The following is a 21,918-nucleotide window of genomic DNA, read 5'->3' as shown; positions in this document are numbered from 1 at the left end:
CTTTTTCTCTTAAATTATATGTAACTTAGAGAAGACAGAACCAGAATTCTTAGAGATTCCAGTTCTTGGAATTCCTGTGCGTTTATGATGTATGTGGTTGTCAAGAATTAATGAAGATGTTACTGCTTATAGTTCTTTGACCACATAGATTGTATTAATCAGCTGTTTCTCCACTGCTTTACTGTAGCTCACCTTGAATACTCCACTCTTATAATCTCCTAAAAAGTTAATATCTGCAAGAAAGATAGTTTCATTGGAAATGCAGTAGGCCATATTTTATTGGATAGAACAAATGTGTCCTTTGTTAGGATCTTAGGACTTGAGAAAAGAATCTTACTCCTAATTTGTAAAACATTTAAGTGTGTTTGTCATGTTTCATTTATTTTTTGTTTGTCAGGTAAAGAATTTTCTATATTATTCCTTGACATTAAACTGGAACATAAAACTTGATTACTTCAAGGAACTTAGAAGTTTTAGGGTAACAAAAGAAATATACAGCCCCTAAAATTCCTAACTTATTACTGGAACAGACTACACTCTCATTTCTTCATGGAGCTTGGAAAGAAAGGTTTAAAAAGGGCATGAGTTGAGACATGAAATCCCCTACAAGTGGATCAAACTCTGTATTAAGAACTACATTGATTTATGGTCTTCAATTTGATTGGACCGTATTTTTCCAAAGCTTTCAGCTTTAAATCAGGGTTGATGAACACTGAAATCTTACAAATAACATCCCTTACTTAATGGAGCCTGTGGAAGAGGGGCAGGAGGATAGATTCCTAAGGAAAGGCCGTCCTCGGGAGCAGAGCAGGAGGCGGTACCAGGTACGGAAGCCTGTCCTGTCTGCGGCCCGTGCGTTCAGTGGCCGCATCTCCACCTTCAGTGGAGTCGGTTGCGATGGTCCAGTGGGCTTCTACAGCCATCTATCCCTTTCAGTCCAGACAAGACGACGGCTGCGGTTGGAAGAACGTCCCAGCAGCACTGGTAACCGCTGAGCTCCCTTCCAGCTCCGACACGGCTCCATTCTTACCTTTCTTCTGCTTCTCCGTCAGCTTAGCTCTGGTTCACAGACCCTGTGCCTTCTTCTTCCAGCCTGATACTACTTTCTGGGAATTCGCTGAAACTTCAGCCCTTCTCTGGAGTTCCTAGCAGGTGTTCTCTACTGTCACCCACTCAAGTCAAGGCTGGCCCAAAGCGCAGGAGCAGGGCTGGTTTGGTGGCAGCACAGTTTGTAAGCCGCGACTCTGAATGGGGCATGAGTGCCGAGGAGAGGTTGCCCAAGACTCTGTGCTTGGTTAAGGCTACGAAAACAGGCTGAGACACCGAAAACAAAGGCAGATGCTTTTCAGCAATATAGCTCATTCAGTTTACGGATGGTCACTTTTAAGCCAACTCTTTATGCTCATATGACAAAAGCCTTTATTTTCTTTTTCATTATTATTATTATTATTATTGGCCATGCTGCAGAACATGTGGGATCTTAGTTTCTCAACCAGGGATCAAACTCAGGCCCCCTGCAATGGAAGTGCTGAGTCTTAACCACTGGACTGCCAGGGAAGGCCCTACAAGTCTATTTTCACCTCTAATGTTCCCTTCTAGCAAATGACCACAAAATCCAGGTGAGAAGCTTCCAGGTCTGCCATGCCCAGTGCAGGAAACACTTTGTGTGCGATGGAAATAGCCCCCCTCCCTGGGGAGGAGGAGCTGGCCAAGCCAGTGTCTGCAGAGAGGTAGTTCTCACTTTAAACAGTAAATAGGCCACTTCCCACACACTGTGACGTTGCTGCTGACCGCTGGTACCTGGTTTCATTGGCAAGTTTCCAGTATCTTTCTCGCAACAGGAAAGCTGCACTCTTTGGTTGTCTCTGCCGAGTGAAGATCCCTTTCCTGTTCCCGATCATCCGAACTGGTGCTAAAAACAGGGCAGAGGGTGTTTCAGATGACTTCTGATGGGGAAAATCAGAACCAGCCTGGAGCCAAGCTGGGCACTCAGCAATACCTTCATTCTTTAGAGCTGCTCGGCCTGCTGAGGACTCGGAAGTGGCCACATTAATGGGTTAAAGACTTAAATACCAGTGCTCCCCAAAACACTTCAACTTTCATCCATTAGGGGAAGAATCCAAAAGTGTTTATCTTTTCCTTGCAAGATAATGTTTAAGACATTTAGGGTACCCAGCTGCCTGGTAACTGGAGTGGGGCTGAGACAAAGTTACTCTTTGAAAGGCTGGAGCCCTCTCTGAAAGGACTACTCTCCTAGTAGGAGCCAGAGTCTTGACCACTCACAGGTGCCCAAGGAGGAGCTGCTTGTAGATATTAAAGTCCTTCCAGGCAGACTTCCAGCTGGGTCCCCACCCCTGGAGGCAGGTCTGCCGGAAAGGGAGGTAGAAAGAGCAGCTATGCTCCCAGCAAGTCTTCTCTCCACCCCCAAGAGAAGCCACCCCTTCTGTGAAATGGAAAGGTCTCTCCCACTGAAAAGTTCAAGACAACAATCATTTATTCCACGAAAAGCAAACACCAGGCACCGTGCCAAGCACTTCAAGTGGAATCTGCATGTCAACCTGCGAGGTGGTGATTGTTTTCCCCAGTTCATAGGCTTGTGAAAAGGTAGGTACCTTGTCCAAGGTCACACAGCTAATTCCTTACTACACAAAGCCAGTGCCCCTACTCACAAAACTAGGCTTCCATCCAAGTTTATTTCCAGGAGCCACTAATCTCATTTGCCAAGCAGAGTGGAGGCTCGTGTTCTCTTTTTTTTCCTCTTTCACTCTTGCCATTCTGATTTTTTGTTTGTTTGGTTTTTGGCCATGCTGTGTGGCATGAGGAATCTTAGTTCTCCGACCAGGGTTCAAACCCATGCTCCCTGCATTGGGAGTGCAGTCTTAACCACTGGGCCACCAGGAAGCAACCCCCCCCCACCCCAAATTCTGGTTTTGAATTAAACTTTAATCTTCCAAAAACCTGTCTTTGCCCAGAAATAATAAAAGGTAATTCCCACTGTTATCAGTTCTTCCCTACCTCCCCCAGCGTGCTCTCCTCAATTTACAATATATCAAGAAGCTAGTAACCTAGAGGGGTAAAAAGATACAGGAAACATTCATTTGGAAGTTTCTCATTGTTTTCACTTGAGAAAGTACAGACCATGTTCACTCTGAAGGCTTTTAAACACTCCTACATTCAAAACGGTTTGATACTTACGTATATTTGGTGAACCTGCCTTTCATAAGCAAATCATATAAAACAGACAAATGTCTCAGGTTTCTCAGGCTTTGTACTTTACCCTAGAATCATGAGTGTATCCCAGTAAATCCAATGCAAGATCCACTTTTTCCTCACACTGTTGTGAAGCACAGAGGAAAGCTGGCCACCTCTGCCTTGAGACAGACGCCTCTCCCATTTACTTCAGAAAATGATTTGCATTACCTGCAGCACACAAGTAATCAGCTGCTTGCTCAACACAACTGACTTTATCCTAGGAAATCCTTGGTGTAGTCTGCTTTGATGATATCAGCCTTCCCTTGCTTGTTTCCAGGGTTCTTAGAACCAAGTGTCCTGAACATGCCCACCAGAAACAAAGAGAAGGGGTACATCCCGTGCACCCAAATCCCACTTACATTGATTAGTCATGAAATCAGCAAAATTCCAGATGAGCTCGCCAACCACATATTCTTTGCGTTTTTGGTCCAGAACCACATGATACTGCTTGAGCAGGCCTTTCTGATACTCTTCACTGAACATCAGTGGTGGATCCTGGAATTCAAGGCAGAGAGAGAAGTTAGGAGTCAGAACCAGCAAAACCGTAAACATTAGATAAAGATCCATGTGATGATGACCAAAATATCTGTCCTTGTGGTGGGCTACAGTGCCTGCAGAACTTGCTGATACTGGTGGAGGGCCAAGCCAGCGTGGGATGTAGCCCAGGGTTTTTAAAAAAAAGGTTTAAAAAACAACAACTACTACCTTAATTAGTAACTTCTTTATTTATAAACAGAATTTTTTTTTTTTTGGCCACACAAAGCAGCTGGTGGAATCTTAGTTCCCCAAACAGGAACTGAACCTGGACCTTCGGCAGTGAAAGCGCAAGTCCTAACCACGGGACCACCAGGGAATTAGCATTAAACGGAATTTAATATTTGCTTTACTTTTTTCTACCTATATTCCCCACTGCAGTCTTACAACGGAACTACACTAGGAATAAAAGTATGTCTCTGGATAATAAATTTAAAACCCAAGGCTGAAATAGATGCCAATGCATAATTTGAGCACTGGTGTGACTCAGCTTTAACTTCACTCCAATTCCCCTGTATCTGATCTAGGTATTTAGCCCACTGACTATTCAACAAATCATTATTTAGCATCTGCTTATATGCCAGGCATTAGGGACAAAGTAACAAACTAGAAACATAGGGTCCCTATCCTCACAGGCTTTACAGTTTGGCAAAACAAAAGCTCTAAGTGTAACAAGGGTGAATTGAGAGCATGTAATGTGTGGGGGGCGGGTGGCAGGAGGTTAGCAGGGGCGCACATGCAGCAGGGGCCACAGAAAGCTTCACTGAAGCTGAGACCTGCCAGGTGAGGAGGGAGCAAAGCAGAGCCCACATCTATGGACTCAGTCTCTGGAGAAGAGCTCACGTCTGTTGTGTGCGGAGATATAACGATCTTTGAGATGTTCTCAGAGCATAAGGTCTGCGTTTTCATCTCATGGGAATGTGTGGGGGGTGCTGGTCTTTGACGCGCCAGGAGGCAGCACTACAGTCATCTGACAAGAGAACCATCCCCTGTTGGCTTTGGTCCTCCTTCCCGACAAGGAGGATTAAAATGCTATTATACAGGATGCACTGCAGATACAACTGCAGAGTGCTTAGGAACCCAAGGGAAACAGTTTAATCTCCCTCCTGGAGCCCCTGGTCTGGTCACGGAGAGAACCAGGGACCGTGAGAGCTCACGGTGTTCCTCTGCCCAGCGAGGTGGCGTCCTCCTCCCCAAAGAGTGGACACCTGAGCTGAAGCATGAGCACGGAGTTGAGTTCCATTAGCTGGCGATGGTGGAGCTAAGAAGGGCTTGCTGAACAAACAGAACAGACCAGGATCCGGGACTGAAGGCTTGGGAGAGGGCAGAGGGCATGGACAGCCCCGAGCACAGATTAGAGCTTCGTCCTGTGGCATCAGGGAAGCCAGGGACAGGACAAGGCTTGGATTTGTTCCAGGGACCACTTGGGCAGCCTGTGGGAGGCTACCTGAGGACCACGCACATGGAACAGAGGCTGAGTCCGGGCCAGCCGTGTGGAGAGGCAGCTTAGGGCCAGCCTGGTAAGCTGTGGGAGGTGGCCAGGACAAGGGAGGGACAGGGAAGGAGGCAGATCTCTAGCCTGGGGCAGTGATGACTGACATCAGTGTTCGAGAGAGGGAAAAAATAACCCCCGTCTTCGATGCACTTACCTCGTGAAACCCTTCAATGGCATCCGCTCCGTACTCGCTCTGAATCATCGGCTTCTGGTAGGCCTTATACCAGTTCTCGAACTGGGTTGCCAACTGCAGCTGAATCACCTCCATGTGCCCATAGTCGTGGTACCAGGAATAGTAACTGTTCACACAGATCACGTCCACGTACGGCGCCTGCAAGAGCATGGGGAGAGTCCACCAACCAGGAGGCTGGAGGACTCACACTCGGGGTGCTTCTAGAGGAGGTAAGAAGAGAGTGCGGAAAGTGCGTTAGATGCGCACAGGCAGGAGATACAATCAGAAGGGACCTGAATGGAGCGAGTGAAGGGAGCCAGCTCTCGTTCTGGGCCAGCACCCCTGACCTGGCTGCAGCTGAGCTCCGGGAGGGCGATGAGAGGCAGAGCTGGCCGCAGGCACGCCGGCCCAGGGGAGCCCATCCAGGCTGGACTTCCTTCATCTCGAGGTTGCGCTCCTGTCATCAGTCATCCCCTTGGCCCAACTGAGGGCCGAAGGCAGTTTTTCTCCTCACAGAGCCTCCCGAGGCCCCTTTCTGAGCTACTGTCATGGGCCCTGAAGAGACTGGAGAGTTCCCTCCTAGGAGGGCAGCTGGGGTTGGGGGCAGCACTGCCATGAATCTGAGCAACGCGCTGCTCGGTGGACCGCAAAGCTCACCTGAACCCACGCTCGCCTGCAGAGTCTGCACTGGGACCCATGCAGTCCATCTCTCCCAAGGGACTGCAGCACCCTTCTGAGCTTGGGGCAGAAAGATGCCGCTGGGAAGCGGCACCTCTGGGTGGGCACGTGACCACAGCTCACACATCCCAGCGGGTGAGCCTGGCAACCTTCTGGGGGCACCAGCACAGGCTCCCTTGCCCACCAGAGCAGAAAGGGATGCCACTGAGACTTTGAGACACCCAGGTCTGCCTGTGCCCCGCTGGTGTTCCACCACAGTCGTGTTCCTTTGAAGGGATGGCACCGGATCACTGGGGCTGCAAACCATCGGGTCCATGTGACAAATGACAGTGCTCACACCTACACTTGAACAGGGTTTTCTTATCCTCCCTTTCTCGAGAGGATTTCCCTTTCCGGAGCACTTCTTAGTACTGGCCTCAGTGCCCCAGTGAAGCATCTTCTTGCTCCTGTTTTACAGCTTTTGTGCAACAACTCAACACAGTTTCTGAGGGGCTGCTGTGCCCAGGGACCGTGAGAGGAGCCATGGGGTCCAACCGGCTGGGTGAGCCTCTCCCTTCAATTTTCAGTCCCCCCGACCCTGGATCTCAGCCGTGGTTCCCAAAGCTGACTGATGCCTGGAATCACTGAGGAGTTTTTTAAAAACACAGATTCCTACCCTGGACATTATAAATCAGAATCACAAAATCTGGACCTCTGTACTTTCAAAAAGCTTCCATTTGTGGCTCCAACGATCAGCCGAGTTGGAGAAACACAAGTCAATGGTGACTAAGCTCCCTTAAACCTCTGCCCTTTTCTGAGCATATTAAACTTAGGGGCATAAAATTAAATCAAAGTGTAGAAATATCAATGAATTGAAAATGAACTGAGAAGGAATTCGACCTTCCTATGCCTGACCTCCTTAGTGTCGAGAAACTACACTGCCTGGCAAATCACTCCCTGGCAGTTCTCTTTAACCCAAAGACCATCTATGGAAACGGTCAGACTGGCTGCTCGTGGTCCCTCCCAGCAGCTCATCTCAGCAAGCATCAGGGCAGGACAAGAGGACAGGCAGAAGGAAGATGTGCAGAGACCCCCAGGCTCACCCCCAGGTCTGCTTCATAGTTGGTGTTGGTCACAAAGGTCACGGGCCGGGAGGGGTCCAAGGCTTTAGTGTGGGCAATCAGCGTCCTGTCCACGGAGGGCAGAAGACATGGTGCCGTCAGTCTGATGAGGGCCTCAGGCACCCCTCCTGAATCCCCTCCTTTCCATCTTCCCAGACATAACACCCCCACGACACGGCTCTCCTAATTGCCTTCTAGGGCATTTCAGGTAAGCAAACGTTCCTCGAGACATCATGTTTCCTGACATCATTCTCTCTTCCTCCCTTCCCAGATCTTAGCTCCCGACCCGTCCCCCAGAGGGGCCATCCTCAAGAGATGAGAGTCACAGCTGAGATCTTTGAGCTGGGCGCTGCCAAAAGCAAGTTTCCTCATCTCTAACGAAACTAGGATGTTGTGCAGGTTAGGATGAGTATTAATACAACACATCACTAGGGAGCGTGTCCTGGGAGGCAAGCTGTGCACTGGGCACTCACTAGAGACTTAAATAGGCAAGTATTGGCTTGGCCAGAAAGTTCATTCGATTTTTTGAACAATGTTATGAAAAAACATAAAGGAACTTTTTGCCCAACTCGACCTCCAGCTGTGTGTCCAGAGCTCGTCTTTGCCCAGAAAGGTCCACTACACAGAGCCTCCATCCAGGACAGGGGGATGCAGGCAGTGTCTCCTAGGGAGTATTTCCATGGCCTCTGCTGCCTCCGCAGTAAGTGAAATAATTCTCCACGCCCGGCTACGCTACAACTTCAGGATGGGAAGAAAGAGAAGGAACCAAGGAACACGCCAGGAGGCTGGCCCACTGTGGGGAGATGGCCCCTGTGTGAGGTGTCTGCCCACAGCAATGCCTGGAGGATGGGGGAAGTTACTGGTATGCAGTGAACGGACAATGAACTTCAGGTGACCTGGTCCTGTCTAACAACGTAACTTTAGGATAGTTAGAATATGCGCGGCTTGTAAAATCTGTTTATAATTATATGCCTAGGTAAGTCAGCTTTATAAAGCTTAAAGCCCCTTTACAGGTGAACTCAAAAGCACTGCAAACTGGTTTTGTGCAGTTCTAACCTGTACTAAATTTCCCAGGAATGGAAACAGCATAAATATCAAGGAAAGACCCAGGTGGCTTAGTGGTGAAGACCCGCCTGCCAAGCGAAGACGCGGCCTTGATCCCTGGGTCAGGAAGATCCCCTGGAGAAGGAAATGGCAACCCACTCCAGTATTCTTGCCTGGGAAATCCCAAGGACAGAGGAGCCTGGTGGGCTATGAGGTCGCAGAGAGTCGGACACGGCTTAGCGACTAAATAAGAGCAGGGCTTGGATTTGACTGGAACTCTATTGGCCATGGCTCAGAGCCTCAGAAAAGGGCAAAACAGAAGGAAATGCTGCTCGTGGCACCAGAGTCGCAGGCTATGCTTTCCAGCCCTGTCATCAGCTTCTGCAGCTGTGTTTTCAGGGAGTTTCGCAGAAGGTGCAAGCGCCTGACTCCTTCAGCGGCCCTTCTGGAGAGTCAGGCTCACAGAGTTATGTATTCTTTGACAAATGTCTCTTCCTTATGTCAGGCCACATCACTATCTTTTTTCTTTAATTTGAAGTTGCATGTATAAGTAGGTAGGTTAACTCTGCATTTCATTGCAGGTGTGTCAAGGAGACACTTGGCTGAAATCATGATCTGGGTGGGTGGGTACCTTGTCCCCTGAATTGACCAAGGATGGATGCACCTGGGCTGGGAGCTGTCCACACGCACCGCAGGGCCCACCGCCACTCTCCAGTGGCTCCCAGGCAAGGCTGAGCTGGGCCAGCAGGCTGTGGTCTCACCCGGGACCCAGCCTAGGCAAGGCAGGAGCACTCACTTGAAGTAGTAACCAGCCGGTTTCAGGAAGGAAGCAGGCTCATTGGCCACGGACCACATTACAACGGCCGGGTGATTCTTGTCCCTGCGGATCATTTCCTCCATCACCGCCAGGTGGTGCTGCAGAGACACGTTGCTGAAGCTCTCCCTGGGGGCCAAGGGAGGAGAGGGAGCAGGTCAGTCTGATTTTCTTGCCCTCTTGTAGAAACTCTTGGCTTCCCTGATGACTCAGGGGTAATGAACCCGCCTCCCAATGTAGGAAATGCAAGTTGGATCCTTGGGTTAGGAAGATCCCCTGAAGAAGGAAATGGCAACCCACTCGTATTCTGGCCTGGAAAATCCCATAGACAGAGGAGCCTGCCGGGCTACAGTCCATGGAGTCCCAGAGTCAGACATGACTGAGCGACAGCATGCATGCACAGGCTGCCAAGCTGGGGGGGCCGCGCAGTGCAGATAGCGGGCACTCACACCAGCGCGATGCCCACGCCGGGGCTCTCGTCGATGACCACGATCCCGTAGCGGTCACAGAGCTGCAGCACCTCCTCCGCGTAGGGGTAGTGGCTGGTGCGGAAGGCGTTGGCACCCAGCCAGCGAAGCAGGTTGAAGTCCTTCACCAGCAGCGGCCAGTCAAAGCCCTTCCCTCGGATCTGGGGGACAGCAGAGATGGGTGAGCCCCTGCCCTCGACCCCATCCCAACACGTTTCCTCCAAGAGCTGGGCCCACCGGAGTCACCCCATCAGCCCACTATCCAGGCCAAGGACAGGCAGTGGTTTGGGGCGGTTTGCTCTGAGCTGCCCTCAGCCACTCCAGGGGCCGCCGGGAAGCGGATGGCTAGATACAGGGACCCAGGAGCCCCTACTCACGTCTGAATCCTCATGCTTGTTGACCCCTCGGAAATAGAACGGCTTCCCATTGATGAGGAATTGGCTCTCGGTGACGGCCACGGTGCGGATCCCCACCGGGAGGGTGTAGATGTCAGACACGGGCCCCATGGCTGTCTGCGCCATCATCTTCACCTGCGAAAGCCGAGCACTGAGCGTGAGGCAGCCTGACCGGCCTGAGCCCCACGCAGCCTGACCTTCTCAGGACCGCCCCTGGCAAACCACGGCAGCCCACCTCTGGGACTGCGGGTGGAGACAGGCAGAAATTACATCTGCTGTGAACAACAAGAAACTTTTGCCCACACTGCTGCGGGGCCTCCTCTTCCAATTCGGCCTCCCCACAGAGAGTTGAAAAAATCAGACTGGGGACTCTTCAATCCAACAGACCAGGAAGCTGATGTGACCAGGCCTGCTGAAGCTAGAGCTGATGGATGGGGACAAACAGCCTCCCCCAGCCCAATCCTCACCACCATTACCTCCAACGAGTACAGGTAGGCAGGGTGCTCGTGCATCAGGTACGGCCACCAGAGGTGGGCACCGGGCACCTGCAGCTGGCCCTCAGCTCCTGCCCCTTTGGCCACGACTTTGCCTTCCTCATCCAGAAGAGACACGTCCACTTGGAAGTGGTCACTGCCCTGGACGATGATCTGGTAATTCACCAGCCCTACAGGAGACGAGAGATCAGATGTGAGAGAAGGTGGGGGGACGTGACCTGGGGTCCTACAGGTGAGAGCACCTTGAGGAGGGATGGGAGAGCCTGTCTCCAAGGGGATCTTTCCAAACACGGAACCAAGCCACTCTGGGCCTGGCTGAGGGCAGATCCTGGCAGGAGCCTCACCAATGTCTGGGTCCACGTCAGTGGTGACGGCAATGTCATCGATGTAGGTGGTAGGTGTGGTGTAGAGGACCACAGACCGATGCAGTCCCGCGTAGTTGAAGAAGTCAAACTTTGTGTTCTGGACAAAGTAACCCTTGGGGTACCTAGGACGGAGCAAGGAGACAGTGGCCTTGCCCCAAATCCTTCGATCTCAACTCAGATGTCTCCCTGGCCTCCAAGAGCCAGGGCCTCACCTCTGCTGAAGCCACCCTGTCCTCTGGTGGGAAGACGTCTGGGCAGGGTGGGGAGTGGGGGCGGGGGTAGGGGCTGGGCAAGGTGCTGCTCACATGGAGGGGTCCGTCTTGTAGAGGATGGTCCCAGGCGGCAGGGTGTGGGGGGACAGCGTGTTGTTGATGGCGATGGTGATGCGGCAGGAGGACAGGGGCCCGCTCTGGACCAGCTTGCTGATGTCAGCCTCGAAGGGGAGATGGCCCCCCTCGTGCTCGACCACGTGGACCCCATTCACCCACTGCAGATACAGAGAGACAATGGGGGTGGGGCCCGGCCGTTTCCAGCATACCCCTACACACAAGTGCAGGATGAGGGAAGCGGGCAGAGTGGGGCGGGCTGAGGGTTCTGCCAGCTGCCACCGACCTCATGAGTGGAAGAATGGGGCTCCAGAGAAATAGACGAGACCACTCTCCACCATCCAGGGCACAAACCCTAGCTTGGGGCCTTAAATGTGCCCTGCCCCCACATGTGGCCCAGAGGCAGGCTGTCAGGTGGTGGCTGGGAGCAGGCTCCCCAGGACAGCCCATCCCCCGCCCCGCCCCGCGCCTGGACACCCACTCTGCCTGCCACCCACTGCACTGACCACGATGGCATAGTAGTGGGCGCTGCCGATCCTCAGAACCACTCTCGTGCCCAGGTCTTCCGTCCACCGCTGGGGCAGGGTGATCTCCCGTTCATACCACACCCAGCCGACAAAACTCCGCAGCTGCCCATCCTGGCCCACGTCGTTGAAGCTGGACGGCACCGGCATGTCCAGGGTAGGGCCCGACTGAGGAGACAAGGGCGGGAATCAGGTCCAGACCACCCAGGAAACTAAGGGGCCAGGTCCCCCAGCAATTCTGCCTGCAGGACAAAGCTGGACAAAATGACTTCTCCCCAGGGCCTTTCCTGGTGGCCCAGCGGTGGGAATCTGCTTTACAATGCATGGACACAGGTTTGATCCCTGGTCTGGGAAGATTCCACATGCTGCAGGGCAATTAAGCCCAAGCAGCACAAGATTGGATGCAGCCAAATATTTATATGGCTGCATGTTAAAATATTAAAAAAAAAAAACAAAAAAGACGTCTCCCAGACCCTCCCAGATTCCAGCCCACCCTACCAGCAACTCACCAATGTCTTTTATGGACTCATTTAATTTTTACGACTCCATGAAGCAGACCCAGTCACTCACTCACTCACTCTCTCAGGGGTGCACAGGGAACACCCACATGGTGTTCTAGGAGCTGGGAATAGGACACTGAACAAGGCCTCCGCTGTCAGTGAGCAGTTCTATGTAGAGAGTGTGGAGAGGGGCAGGGAGCTATCTTGGGGTCAGGGAAGGCCTTTGGGGGACAGGACCCATGAGATACAACCTCTGGACATCCTGGCAGAACCTGAGCCCCAAAGGAACCCCTTGAACCTCTTGACCCTGAACACCTCAGGAAGAAGGCAAGGCAGGAGTGGACAGACAGCTCAGTGAATCTGGAAGCAGCTTGGGGAAGAGCTTCCTGAAGACACAGATGGGACACGGGAGCTTGGAGGAAGCGGGATTCCCTGCCCCTCACAGCTGTATGCCCAGTGGCTGGCCCACGCCCTGCCACACAGTGAGGACCCAGTAAATACTGACTGAATGAATGGATAACTCTCTGATGACACCAACAGCTAGGAGGCTTTGTGTCCGAGGTCTGGTGGGAGCAGAAGTTCTTTCTCAGGGCAGCGGGCACTCGGGGCTCCATGGAAAGTGGTGTGCCCAGGGCCACAGCCAGCCTGGGGCAAGAAGGATGTCCAGAAATGAGACCCTAACTAAGAGGAAGATGATCAACTGACTGCCACCGGGAGGAAGGCTGGCCGGGGAGCCGGGGCTGCTTTCAGAGGAAACTGTGAGTGGGGCACGTGCCCGGCTCCCCCGCCCCTTTCTTCCTCTGATGAGGGCTGAGCGGCAAATACTGAAAAAAGAGGATGTAGGGGAGGTGACCGTTTGATGCTCACGGCCGACCCCCGACCCAGTTCTCTGCCCGGAGGGAAGACCTAGAAGGGGGTGCTCGGCTGGATGCCAAGCCCCGTTCTCTACCTAAACCTTGGAACCCAGAGTTCTTCCTCCCAGGGCAAAGGTGCGGCCCCAAAACGTTCAAAGACTCCTCTCCAGCCGCTGGCATTAGCTCGCGGCAGGGACACCGCTCCGGCTCCGCCTCCCCTACCGAAGTCCCGCCCGCCCATTTCCTTCTGCCGGTCATTCTCCGGGTGGGTCGACCCCACGGCCCCTTAGGGCCGTCATCAGCTCCGAGGGCACAAGGGAAGGCTCCCCACGCCCCCCACACCGGGCTGCCAGGAGCTCCCCGGCCCCGGCCCAGGTCCCGTCCCCCGAGCGCGCACCTCCCGCAGCGGCGCCCGGTACCACTGCTGCTCGAAGCCCTGGCGCCGGTTGTCGGAGAAGTCGGCGCGGAAGCTCCAGAGGCCATCCAGCTCCTTGCGCTCCCGCGACCGGCTCTCCCGGGGATAGAGCATCCCGCCCTGCAGCAGCGCCAGCCCGCAGCCCCAGAGCAGAGGGCCGAGCACGGCCCAGGCGCCCGCCGATCCCCGGAGCATGGTTGCAGTGTGGCTCGGGCAGCCAGCTGCCTGGCGTCCCGGGCCGCTCGCCGATAACGGGGCCGGGGCGGGGCCTAGAGTCACGTGTCCCGCCCCCGCGCCATCTTGGCCAGTCGGGGCACCCCCTCCCCACGAGGCCCGCGCCCCTCAGGCCGCGACCGGTCCTCCTTCCCGCCCGAGGGCTGCGCGGCGGAGGGCCCGCCGGGAGCGGGAGCGCCAGCCCGGACCCGGAAGGGCGGAGGTCATAGCTCGCAGGCCCCGCACCCGCGAGGTCACCGCCCTCCTCCACCCTGGCGTCCCCACCTGCTGGCGCCCAAGGCGGCTCGTCCAGGCCCGCGAGCCAGAGCTGGACCGGAGAGACTGCCAGGTTCCCCGCCACACACACCGATTTTCCAAGGAGACCGGCTGGGGACGCCTCCACTCGCTTATGCCTGCGGGACACCGGTAAGCTCAGGCGAAGCCTGTATGCCTAGTGCCCTCCGGCCCGCAGGCGTGATCATCCGGCTCTTGGCCTTGACCCTGGGCCTCCACCAGCAGTCCCCTGGCCCCCGAGCCCCTACCCAGGGCCCCTGCGCTCCTTGGCATTGCGCCCGTACACATAATGAGATGGAGGCTATGGTACCAGGATCCTGGCCTGGATGCGTTTGCTCCTACAATTACTTGATTTTTAAATTAATTTTTCCTCTTGATTTCATGTTCACCCAAGCAAACCTTCGGGCTTGGACCTTGACACTGTAAACAAAGTAGATCCCGGGATAGTACAAATAAATAAATTGCAAGAATTGGCAAGGCCTAAAGATTTTTTTCTCCCAAATGCTTACAATATAAAAATAAGAAAAAGTAAGATGCAAAAGTTTATACTGTATGACCCTAGTAGTGCTAAAATTAAATCCACACAGCTGTAGATAGATGTGAAGTGTTATTATCAGTGTTACAGGTGATTTCCATTTTCTTCTTCATATGTTCTGAGTTTTTGAAAATTTCCAACATGAACATGCATTAATTTTATAATCAGAATGAAAACAGTGGGAACTTGCCTGAAGTTCCAGTGGTTAAGACTTCCCCTGCAATTCCGGGGGTGTGGGTTTGATCCCTGGTCAGGGAGCTAGTATCCCACCTGCCTCTAGGCCAAAAACCAAAACAAAAAACAGAAGCAATAATGTAACAAATTCAATAAATCCTTTAAAAATTAAAAAAAAAAAGGTCCACATTAAAAAAAGAAAGAAACCCATGATCTTAAAACTAGCACGGCGGCACAAATATGTTGATCTGCTTCTGTATGTGTCTGTGTTCAGGCGCTCAGCTGCTCAGTCGTGTGCCCCTCTTTCCAACCACACAGGCTATAGCCTGCCAGACTCCTCTCTCCATGGGACTTGCCAGTCAAGAATACTGGAATGGGTTGCCGTATTCATCCAAGTGCATATTCCTGACTCAGGGATCAACCCTAGTCTCTTGCACCTCCTGCTTTGGCAGGCAGACTCTTTCCCATTAGCACCACCAAGAAAGAAAATAACTATTTTAAAGCTCGCAAATAGGCACAAATAAGTCAAGGTTGATCTGCTTTTGTAAATTAATAACTTGATTTTCCGTTTTAGAGTCAGCATGTATACATTTAGTTAGTTGAAAGTTGATTTTCTACTGTTTGATGGAGTTCAGAGAACACTTGGTTTCCGAACATGTGACCCTGACATCCAGACCCTGAAAGTCCACCAGCCAGTTTCCTTCCCCCTTCATTTTGAAGCCATGCATAAGCTGAATCTGGAGATGAAAATTTGGGAGTTGCCAGCAGTGAGAATGGATGAGGTCACCAAAGAACAGAGGGCAGGTGAATAACAGATCTCAAGATTAGCCCTAAGACACCCTATGTTATGAGTAGAGGGGACAAAGAGGATGAATGAGCAGGTCACCATCTCCTTGGGAATAAGCACAGACCCCATAGTATAGTCTGTGATGGTCTGACTGGTCCCCCTGATCCCTGGCTCTGAGTTCCAGAACTCACCATGCTCCTGCTGGCTTCTGGGCCCTGGCTTAGGACCCTCCCTCTGTCTGGAAGCCCTTCCGCCCTGACTAGTTAACTCTTCCCTCTTCCCCATCACTCTCATTCTTAGTGATCATTTCACAGTTTTGTTTGTTTGTTTGTTTTTTAGCCACACCATGTGGCTTCTAGAATCTCAGTTTCCCAACCAGGGATGGAACCGAGGCCCTCAACAGTGAAAGGGCAGAGTCTCAACCACGAGATCATGAAGGAATTCTCTTTTTTTCCAAATACCTTCATCTTCACATCTCTCGGCCTCCGGTTCATTCCTCCACATACACACAGGCCCCAAATTCACTGAGCAATTTGGTCCTTGGCTCGGGTCCCCTCTCCATCGAACCTCCTGTCCCTATCAGTGGCCTTCCGATCCTGGGCCTTTGTTCGTGACCACCTTGACTTTATCTACCTTTCCATGACCCGTGGTGACTCACTTACTGGATCATGGTCTAGGTTCTTTTCATTTTCTCTTACCCAAGACTTCTGAGATTCCTCCCAGCCTACCCATCTCCTCTAATTTTCATCATCCCCATTTACTCTAAATTTGCTCTTTTACCAGATCCAAGCTCTGTTTTTCTCTATCCTCCTTTTGTTTTTTTTTTTTTTAATGTTTGGTCCCACCTCATAGCATGTGGTATCTTAATTCCCCAACCAGGGATCGAACCTGTGCCCCCTGCATTGGAAAGCAGAGTCTTAACCACTGAACCACCAGGGAAATCCCTATCCTCGCCACTTTTCTGAATTGAGCTCTCCTCCCCCAGTTTTTTAGCCTGAAAGCCATTCTAAAACCACACCCTGTCTCTCGCAGGGGTTGCCCACCATTCTATAGCTTTCCTTCTGGAACCTCTCCACTCCTGTGTCCCCTGTTCTCTTCCTCAGTTGCTGCCATCACCCACCTCACCCTTGGGAGAATCATCTCTCCAGCCCCCAACCCTGACGGGAATGAAACCAGCTTCCTCTTTGCTGCTTGCGAAGGTGGGCACACAGACTCTTTCTATCTTAAGGGTGCGTCTGCACACGGAGAAAGGGGAGACCAAGCTAACAATGGAGGCAAGTTACTGAGTTCCATCTCTCACGGGCTGTGGTCTGTAGTTGCTGCTTTTCTTTTGAAACTTTCTGCTAGTTACTTATTTTTTAATATTTATTTGTTTGTTTATTAGTGCCAGGCCTTAGTTGTGGCATGTGGGACCTTTGTCCTTTACTGGGGATCAAACCCACACCCCCTGCGTTGGGAGCACAAAGTCTTAGCCACCGGACCACCAGGAAAGTCCTGAAACCTTTCCTTGAAAGATCCGTCAGAGGACTTGCCTGTATTGGCCAGCAGGTGGCCGATTCATCTGCCCTCCGGTGAACTGTTGAAAAATCTGAAATAGTCTTGAGGGAGGGATTCTTCCTTGACAGTAACTAAGGCCCCTTCCCCTGACCCCCTCACCAGGGCATTGCTTCCTGTGTACAAATTGCTAACTCCAGGCTTTTTCCCCTCACTCGAGTTTATCTAACAAGCCAACTGACGAGTGAACCAGCCTTAAATCTCAGCAACATCCCAGTAAAGCCCACAGCAAGACTGGTACTCCTCAGTTGCCTTTCACTTCATGCATGGAATGCTGGAGAGCCAGAGGACCAGGCAGGATGTGCCTGAGAGAAACGCTGGATCTCCAAGTAGCGGGGACCAGGGAAGGAGGATACACCCTGTGTGGAGAGCAGACTGCCTCAGCCGTTCCCTCCAGGACAAACGTGAGTTCCTCCACAAAGGCAGATTAAAGCCTGAAGCTAAAAGCTTCCGCTGTTGGGCACCTCACTAGCTAGAGCCCCTTCTAAGGTCCTCAGGGGCATGGGAGCGGTTGATCACACATTGTAACAGATGCCTCTGGAGCCCTGTTTCCCATCTCCTTTGGCAGCCTCTAATTTCTGTCCAAGCTGAGTTCCCTGAAAACGCAGTTACCAGTGACCAATCCCCTGAAAACAGAGGCTCTCCCCCTACAGTCTCTGAATGGCTCAATTCTGCTTCTTCAGTAGAGACCTCATCATTCAAAGAGAGATAGGAACCCTTACATAAGTGTTTCAGCTTTTCCTGTAATAGGGACATTATGTACGATCAAGGTGTGACCTCGATTATGCACTTGAATATTAGCTCTTCATTCCTTTCTGTCTTCCTCTTCCTGCTACCATATCTGGGAACATTTTCCAAATCAGTGCCTGTGTGGAATAAACCTTTGTCTTGGGGCTTCTCCGCTGGTCCAGTGGGGAAGACTCAGCCCTTCCAGTACCCAGGGTGTGGGTTCCATCCCTGGTTAAATAACGAAGATTCTACATGCTTCATAGGGTGGCCAAAATAATAATAGTAATAACAGGCCTTTGTCTTCAGCTCTGCTTTCAAAACACCAACTGGCAGTGTTGCGGAAACCATTACTCAAGAAACCACACTGGAGAGTTGGAGAACTCAGGTTTACTACGCCAGCAGGCCCAGAGGGGTTAACACTCCACGCTCTGAGCCCTGAATAAAAGGATTACAGAGTTTTTTTAGACAGACTGTAGTGGACCACACTAACTCTTAGTAGGCTGGTTAAAAGTAAGGGGTTTCATGTGTGCAGGAACAGTGATCCAGATGGGAAGGGGGATGCCTGATCTGGACAGGCATGATTAAGCAGGTTTGCAGGGCCTGGGCAAATGCAAAGATCAAGACAAGAGTGAGTGAGATAAACTCCAATTCCTAGTATTGCAAATCCCCACTTTCTGAGACTATGTGACCTATGTGATCTAGGCTTTGCAAGGGGTAAGCTGAGTTACAGAGGCAGAAGGAGAAGGAGGTTATGTAAAATTTTAACTTTTCCTCTTCATTCCCCACTCTTGATGCTTCTTTCTATCACTTGTTGTATAGAAAGTGTCATCTCATGTTTTTGGTAGGACACTCAGAGCTCCCCATCGTTTAGGGGGCTATATTGAACTATTACCATTTGTAACTTTATGGATTCAGTCTGAGAGGTTATGAACTGGGTAATAGCATTGAGAATACGAGGGCCAAACAAGAGTGCTGCAGAGAGCATGAAGAGAGGACCTGTCAAAGGGAGAAGCCACGATGCCCTGCTCCAGATATTACTCGAATTACCCCAGGAATTAGCTAGTTCTTCTCTCCTCTTTATGATTTGTTCCCTTAGCTGTTGGGCTGTGTCCTTGTCTATTTCTGATTGGTTTACATAGAAGCAGCATTCTTCATTCAAGAAGAGGCAGAGTCTTCCCTTTTCAGCTGTCAGTAGGTCTAGCCCTCTCCTGTTTTGTAAAACCACCTCAGCCAGGGAGTCTAGTTGCTCCTGTAATACCACTGAAGATTTGGCCAGTCTCTCAATGTCATCTGTGAAGTCTTTGAATAGTGTATGGTAAAAGGTGGTTGATGAAGCAATTCCGCCTATTCCCATACCTAGCCCAGCCATGATTCCCAGACCAACTAGTAGGGGTATAAGCTGGATGGCTCTTTTTGACCATGTATGTGCTGCCAGAGGTATGGTGAGAGTCTGGCTGTTAGGGACAACGTTCATCTGGGGAGTGAGGAAAGCTAAGGTGCAGATACCCATCTAATTGACAGGTACACAGAAGCATCTGTCCCACAAACAAAGAAAAGGCCTTGATGGGGGCAGCACCGTCTGTTACAGCAAGGGACACCAAAAGGCTGCAAAGCAGCCTGCACATAACAGATAACTGAACACTAGCAAAAGGTTTTCTCCCCATCTCTGGGTTGTCACAGCTATAGCAACTGAGCCTATCGTGAAGGGGGGGTCAGCTATACTGTGGAGCAGTTTAGTTAGTAGGGAGAATTGATCATAAGAGACTTTTAATAAGAATGAGGCTTCCCACTACAGTGAGATAACAGCAAACTGCAGCTTCTGACCCAAATCCCAGTCCTGGGGTGCAACTAAAGCTAGTCCTTTAGTGAAGAGCACAGAAATAATAGCAATTAGGGATAGAGTCCAGGGTTGACAATGAAAATCCATTGATATTTTGATAGCCGGATCCTCAGGCTTCAGCCATCCATTGACCTCCCAGCCAGCTGCTGGAGCGTGGCTGGAGCAAGGCTGAAGAATCCTCAAGCTTCTGCCATGCATTGACTAGTCAGCTCCCGGAGTGACTAGAGCAGGGCTCGGCGTCCTTTGAGGGTGAGGGTCGCTGTTTTTGGAACCAGACCTAGAGGGAGTTTTGGGGGTCCTGAACTGCTTTCCAGATGTCCTCATTACAGGAAGCTGCTGCCTTCTTGACTCTGGTGTGGTGGATCCAAGGGATGACACCTATAACTCATCTCCTGGCTGATAGGGATGAAGCCAGTTGCCCAGTGGAGTGGGTGTCCTTTCTCAGGCAATATGGCGGAAGACTTTCCCAGGGCCTGGAGGTGTTGGGACATCTCCAGGTCAGCTAGTTGTTAGTGATCTCCCTTGAGCCTTTTTATCACTGGGGGTGGTCTCCCATATAAGATCTCAAAGGGAGAATAGCCTGAGGATCTTGCGGTGCCTTTACAAAGGCCGATAAGAGTCCACAGAATAAGGCGGCTTGTTCTAACATTGTCTGGGCGTTGGCTGGGGGATATTCTTGTCGTACTACTACTACTTGGAGAAACAAACTTAACAAGAAAGTTAAAGATATACGGCCCAAAGATTAATAGAAGTTGGAATGCTGCTGAGGCACTAGCTAGGAGAACCAGGTCCAGACTTTGGTTCATGACATTAGTGTTTCTCTAGGTATGAGAAGGGAGAAGGCAATGGCACCCCACTCCAGTACTCTTGCCTGGAAAACCCCATGGATGGAGGAGCCTGGTAGGCTGCAGTCCATGGGGTTGCTAAGAGTCAGACACAACTGAGCGACTTCACTTTCACTTTTCACTTTCATGCATTGAAGAAGGAAATGGCAACCCACTCCAATGTTCTTGCCTGGAGAATACCAGGGATAGGGGAGCCTGGTGGGCTGCCGTCTATGGGGTCGCACAGAGTCGGACATGACTGAAGTGACTTAGCAGTAGCAGCAGCAGGTATGAGAAGATACAAGAATTTGGACTCATAAAAATTTTTATCTGAAAAATCTGACTATCTGAAGGCCTGTTTTTCTGGGTTTTCCCAGAGCACAGAGTGCCTTATTTTTTGTCTCCGCCCTGAAGTCCTTTCAAGGGAGTGTTGAAGGTCAGCATCTTATAGTGGTCCTGATTTAATCTTTGTAGAGGCAGCTGGCAAGGGCCAGCTTCCAGTTAGCAGGGCCCCTTCATAGCCACATATTTGACCATGTTTGGGGGCAGTTCAAGGTCATTGTGTCCCACGGTGCTTGGAAGGCTCATTCCCAGGTCTAACAAAGATTCCATTAACAGGCCACTCAATGTGTTGTCACTAGACCAGGCTTTGTAAGTAGCAAAAGTCTCTGGACCATACCTGTCTTACTAGCCTCTTGGTCCAGGAAAATATTTCCTCTTGTTGCTTCTTCCCACGTCTAGAGTTACATTATTACAATTATTGATCTCATATGGAACTGCACATTGGCATTTATCACAGGCTCAGTCACACCTTTGGTAACATAAGAAATAATCTTCTGAAACAAGCTACATAGAAAATAATTTAGCTAGCAGTTATTAGTAAGGTCACAAGCAAGAATTTAAATCAAGAACTTTCATTGTATATAGCCTGGAATACCCCAGGTCATCTGTCTCAGTTAAATGATTGTAGCCAGGTGTTACTTTCCTGTACCTCATGGAGCATCTCAGCTTTATCCAAAGACTGGTTACTGAGATAAGCTTTAGAAACCATCTTAAGAGTGTCCTTTTAAATAACTTAATTAAACCTTTTAGCAATATAACATAACAAGGAACTATCTCAGAACTGAGTCTTAGTAAGCACAGACCTTAAATAACAAAACTAGAACTTAATATTTAGTGAAACATAATGTTTTCTTTTTCAGAGAACTTATTCTGAGGGTACAGGTAAGGCTTTAACCCATCAAATAAAAACGAGATGTGTCAGGGAGCTGGGAAAAGCCATGCAGCCATCTTGGATTTCCCATAGCCCTGGCTCTTTGATTTTTACCTGTTGTTTATTTATTTTTAATTTCCTGATTTAAGAGCAGACTATCACCATGTTTTAAGGACATCAAGATAGCAAAAGTCTAACCATGAGGGATTATTTTTTGTAGAAGCAGAATGAGCTTTGTCTACATGTACCATAATCTTAAATAATGTTTATTTAATTTCAGTTCAGTTGCTCAGTCGTGTCTGACTCTCTGCCACCCCATGAATCAC

The 21,918-nt window shown here is 50.8% G+C and overlaps 2 protein-coding genes across 4 annotated transcripts in view; one reads left to right on the top strand and one right to left on the bottom strand.

Annotated features, from left to right (window-relative positions):
- Window positions 1-224: 224 nt before the first annotated feature.
- On the bottom strand, window positions 225-13,783 carry LOC138075863 (beta-glucuronidase). Of its 3 annotated transcripts, XM_068967925.1 has the most exons (12): window positions 13,412-13,783; window positions 11,643-11,828; window positions 11,116-11,297; window positions 10,790-10,932; window positions 10,428-10,615; window positions 9,934-10,086; window positions 9,539-9,717; window positions 9,072-9,218; window positions 7,214-7,298; window positions 5,436-5,612; window positions 3,612-3,747; window positions 225-1,912 (listed from the first exon to the last, which is right to left on the bottom strand). In XM_068967925.1, the coding sequence occupies exons 1-12, from the start codon at window positions 13,622-13,624 to the stop codon at window positions 1,743-1,745; spliced, it is 1,959 nt and encodes a 652-aa protein (XP_068824026.1). In that variant the 5' UTR covers window positions 13,625-13,783; the 3' UTR covers window positions 225-1,742. The 3 variants fall into 3 exon arrangements, with proteins under 3 accessions (XP_068824026.1, XP_068824027.1, XP_068824028.1); XM_068967926.1 differs by lacking the exons at window positions 10,428-10,615; window positions 10,790-10,932 and having other exon boundaries at window positions 9,934-10,102; window positions 11,230-11,297; XM_068967927.1 differs by lacking the exons at window positions 11,116-11,297; window positions 13,412-13,783 and having other exon boundaries at window positions 11,643-11,653.
- A 3,488-nt stretch (window positions 13,784-17,271) lies between these two features.
- The window catches only part of LOC138075865 (beta-glucuronidase-like), a 44,167-nt gene continuing 39,520 nt past the window's right edge, over window positions 17,272-21,918 (top strand). Inside the window, 1 exon segment of the mRNA XM_068967928.1 lies at window positions 17,272-17,390. Coding sequence (XP_068824029.1) covers window positions 17,286-17,390 — 105 coding nt within the window. The 5' untranslated portion in view covers window positions 17,272-17,285.

The sequence above is a fragment of the Capricornis sumatraensis genome, chromosome 3, assembly GCF_032405125.1.
Source record: "Capricornis sumatraensis isolate serow.1 chromosome 3, serow.2, whole genome shotgun sequence".
NCBI classification, from domain to species: Eukaryota; Metazoa; Chordata; class Mammalia; order Artiodactyla; family Bovidae; genus Capricornis; species Capricornis sumatraensis.
Note: the sequence above shows the minus strand (reverse complement) of the source record. Positions and strands in the feature narration are given on the sequence as shown.

Coding starts and splice junctions, on each gene's coding strand:
- LOC138075863 (XM_068967925.1), bottom strand. CDS start 13,624: ATGCTCCGGGGATCGGCGGGCGCCTGGGCCGTGCTCGGCCCTCTGCTC. Junction 11,829..13,411: donor ACCGGGCGCCGCTGCGGGAG/GTGCGCGCTCGG, acceptor TTGTCTCCTCAG/TCGGGCCCTACCCTGGACAT. Junction 3,748..5,435: donor CCATTGAAGGGTTTCACGAG/GTAAGTGCATCG, acceptor CTTGAATTCCAG/GATCCACCACTGATGTTCAG.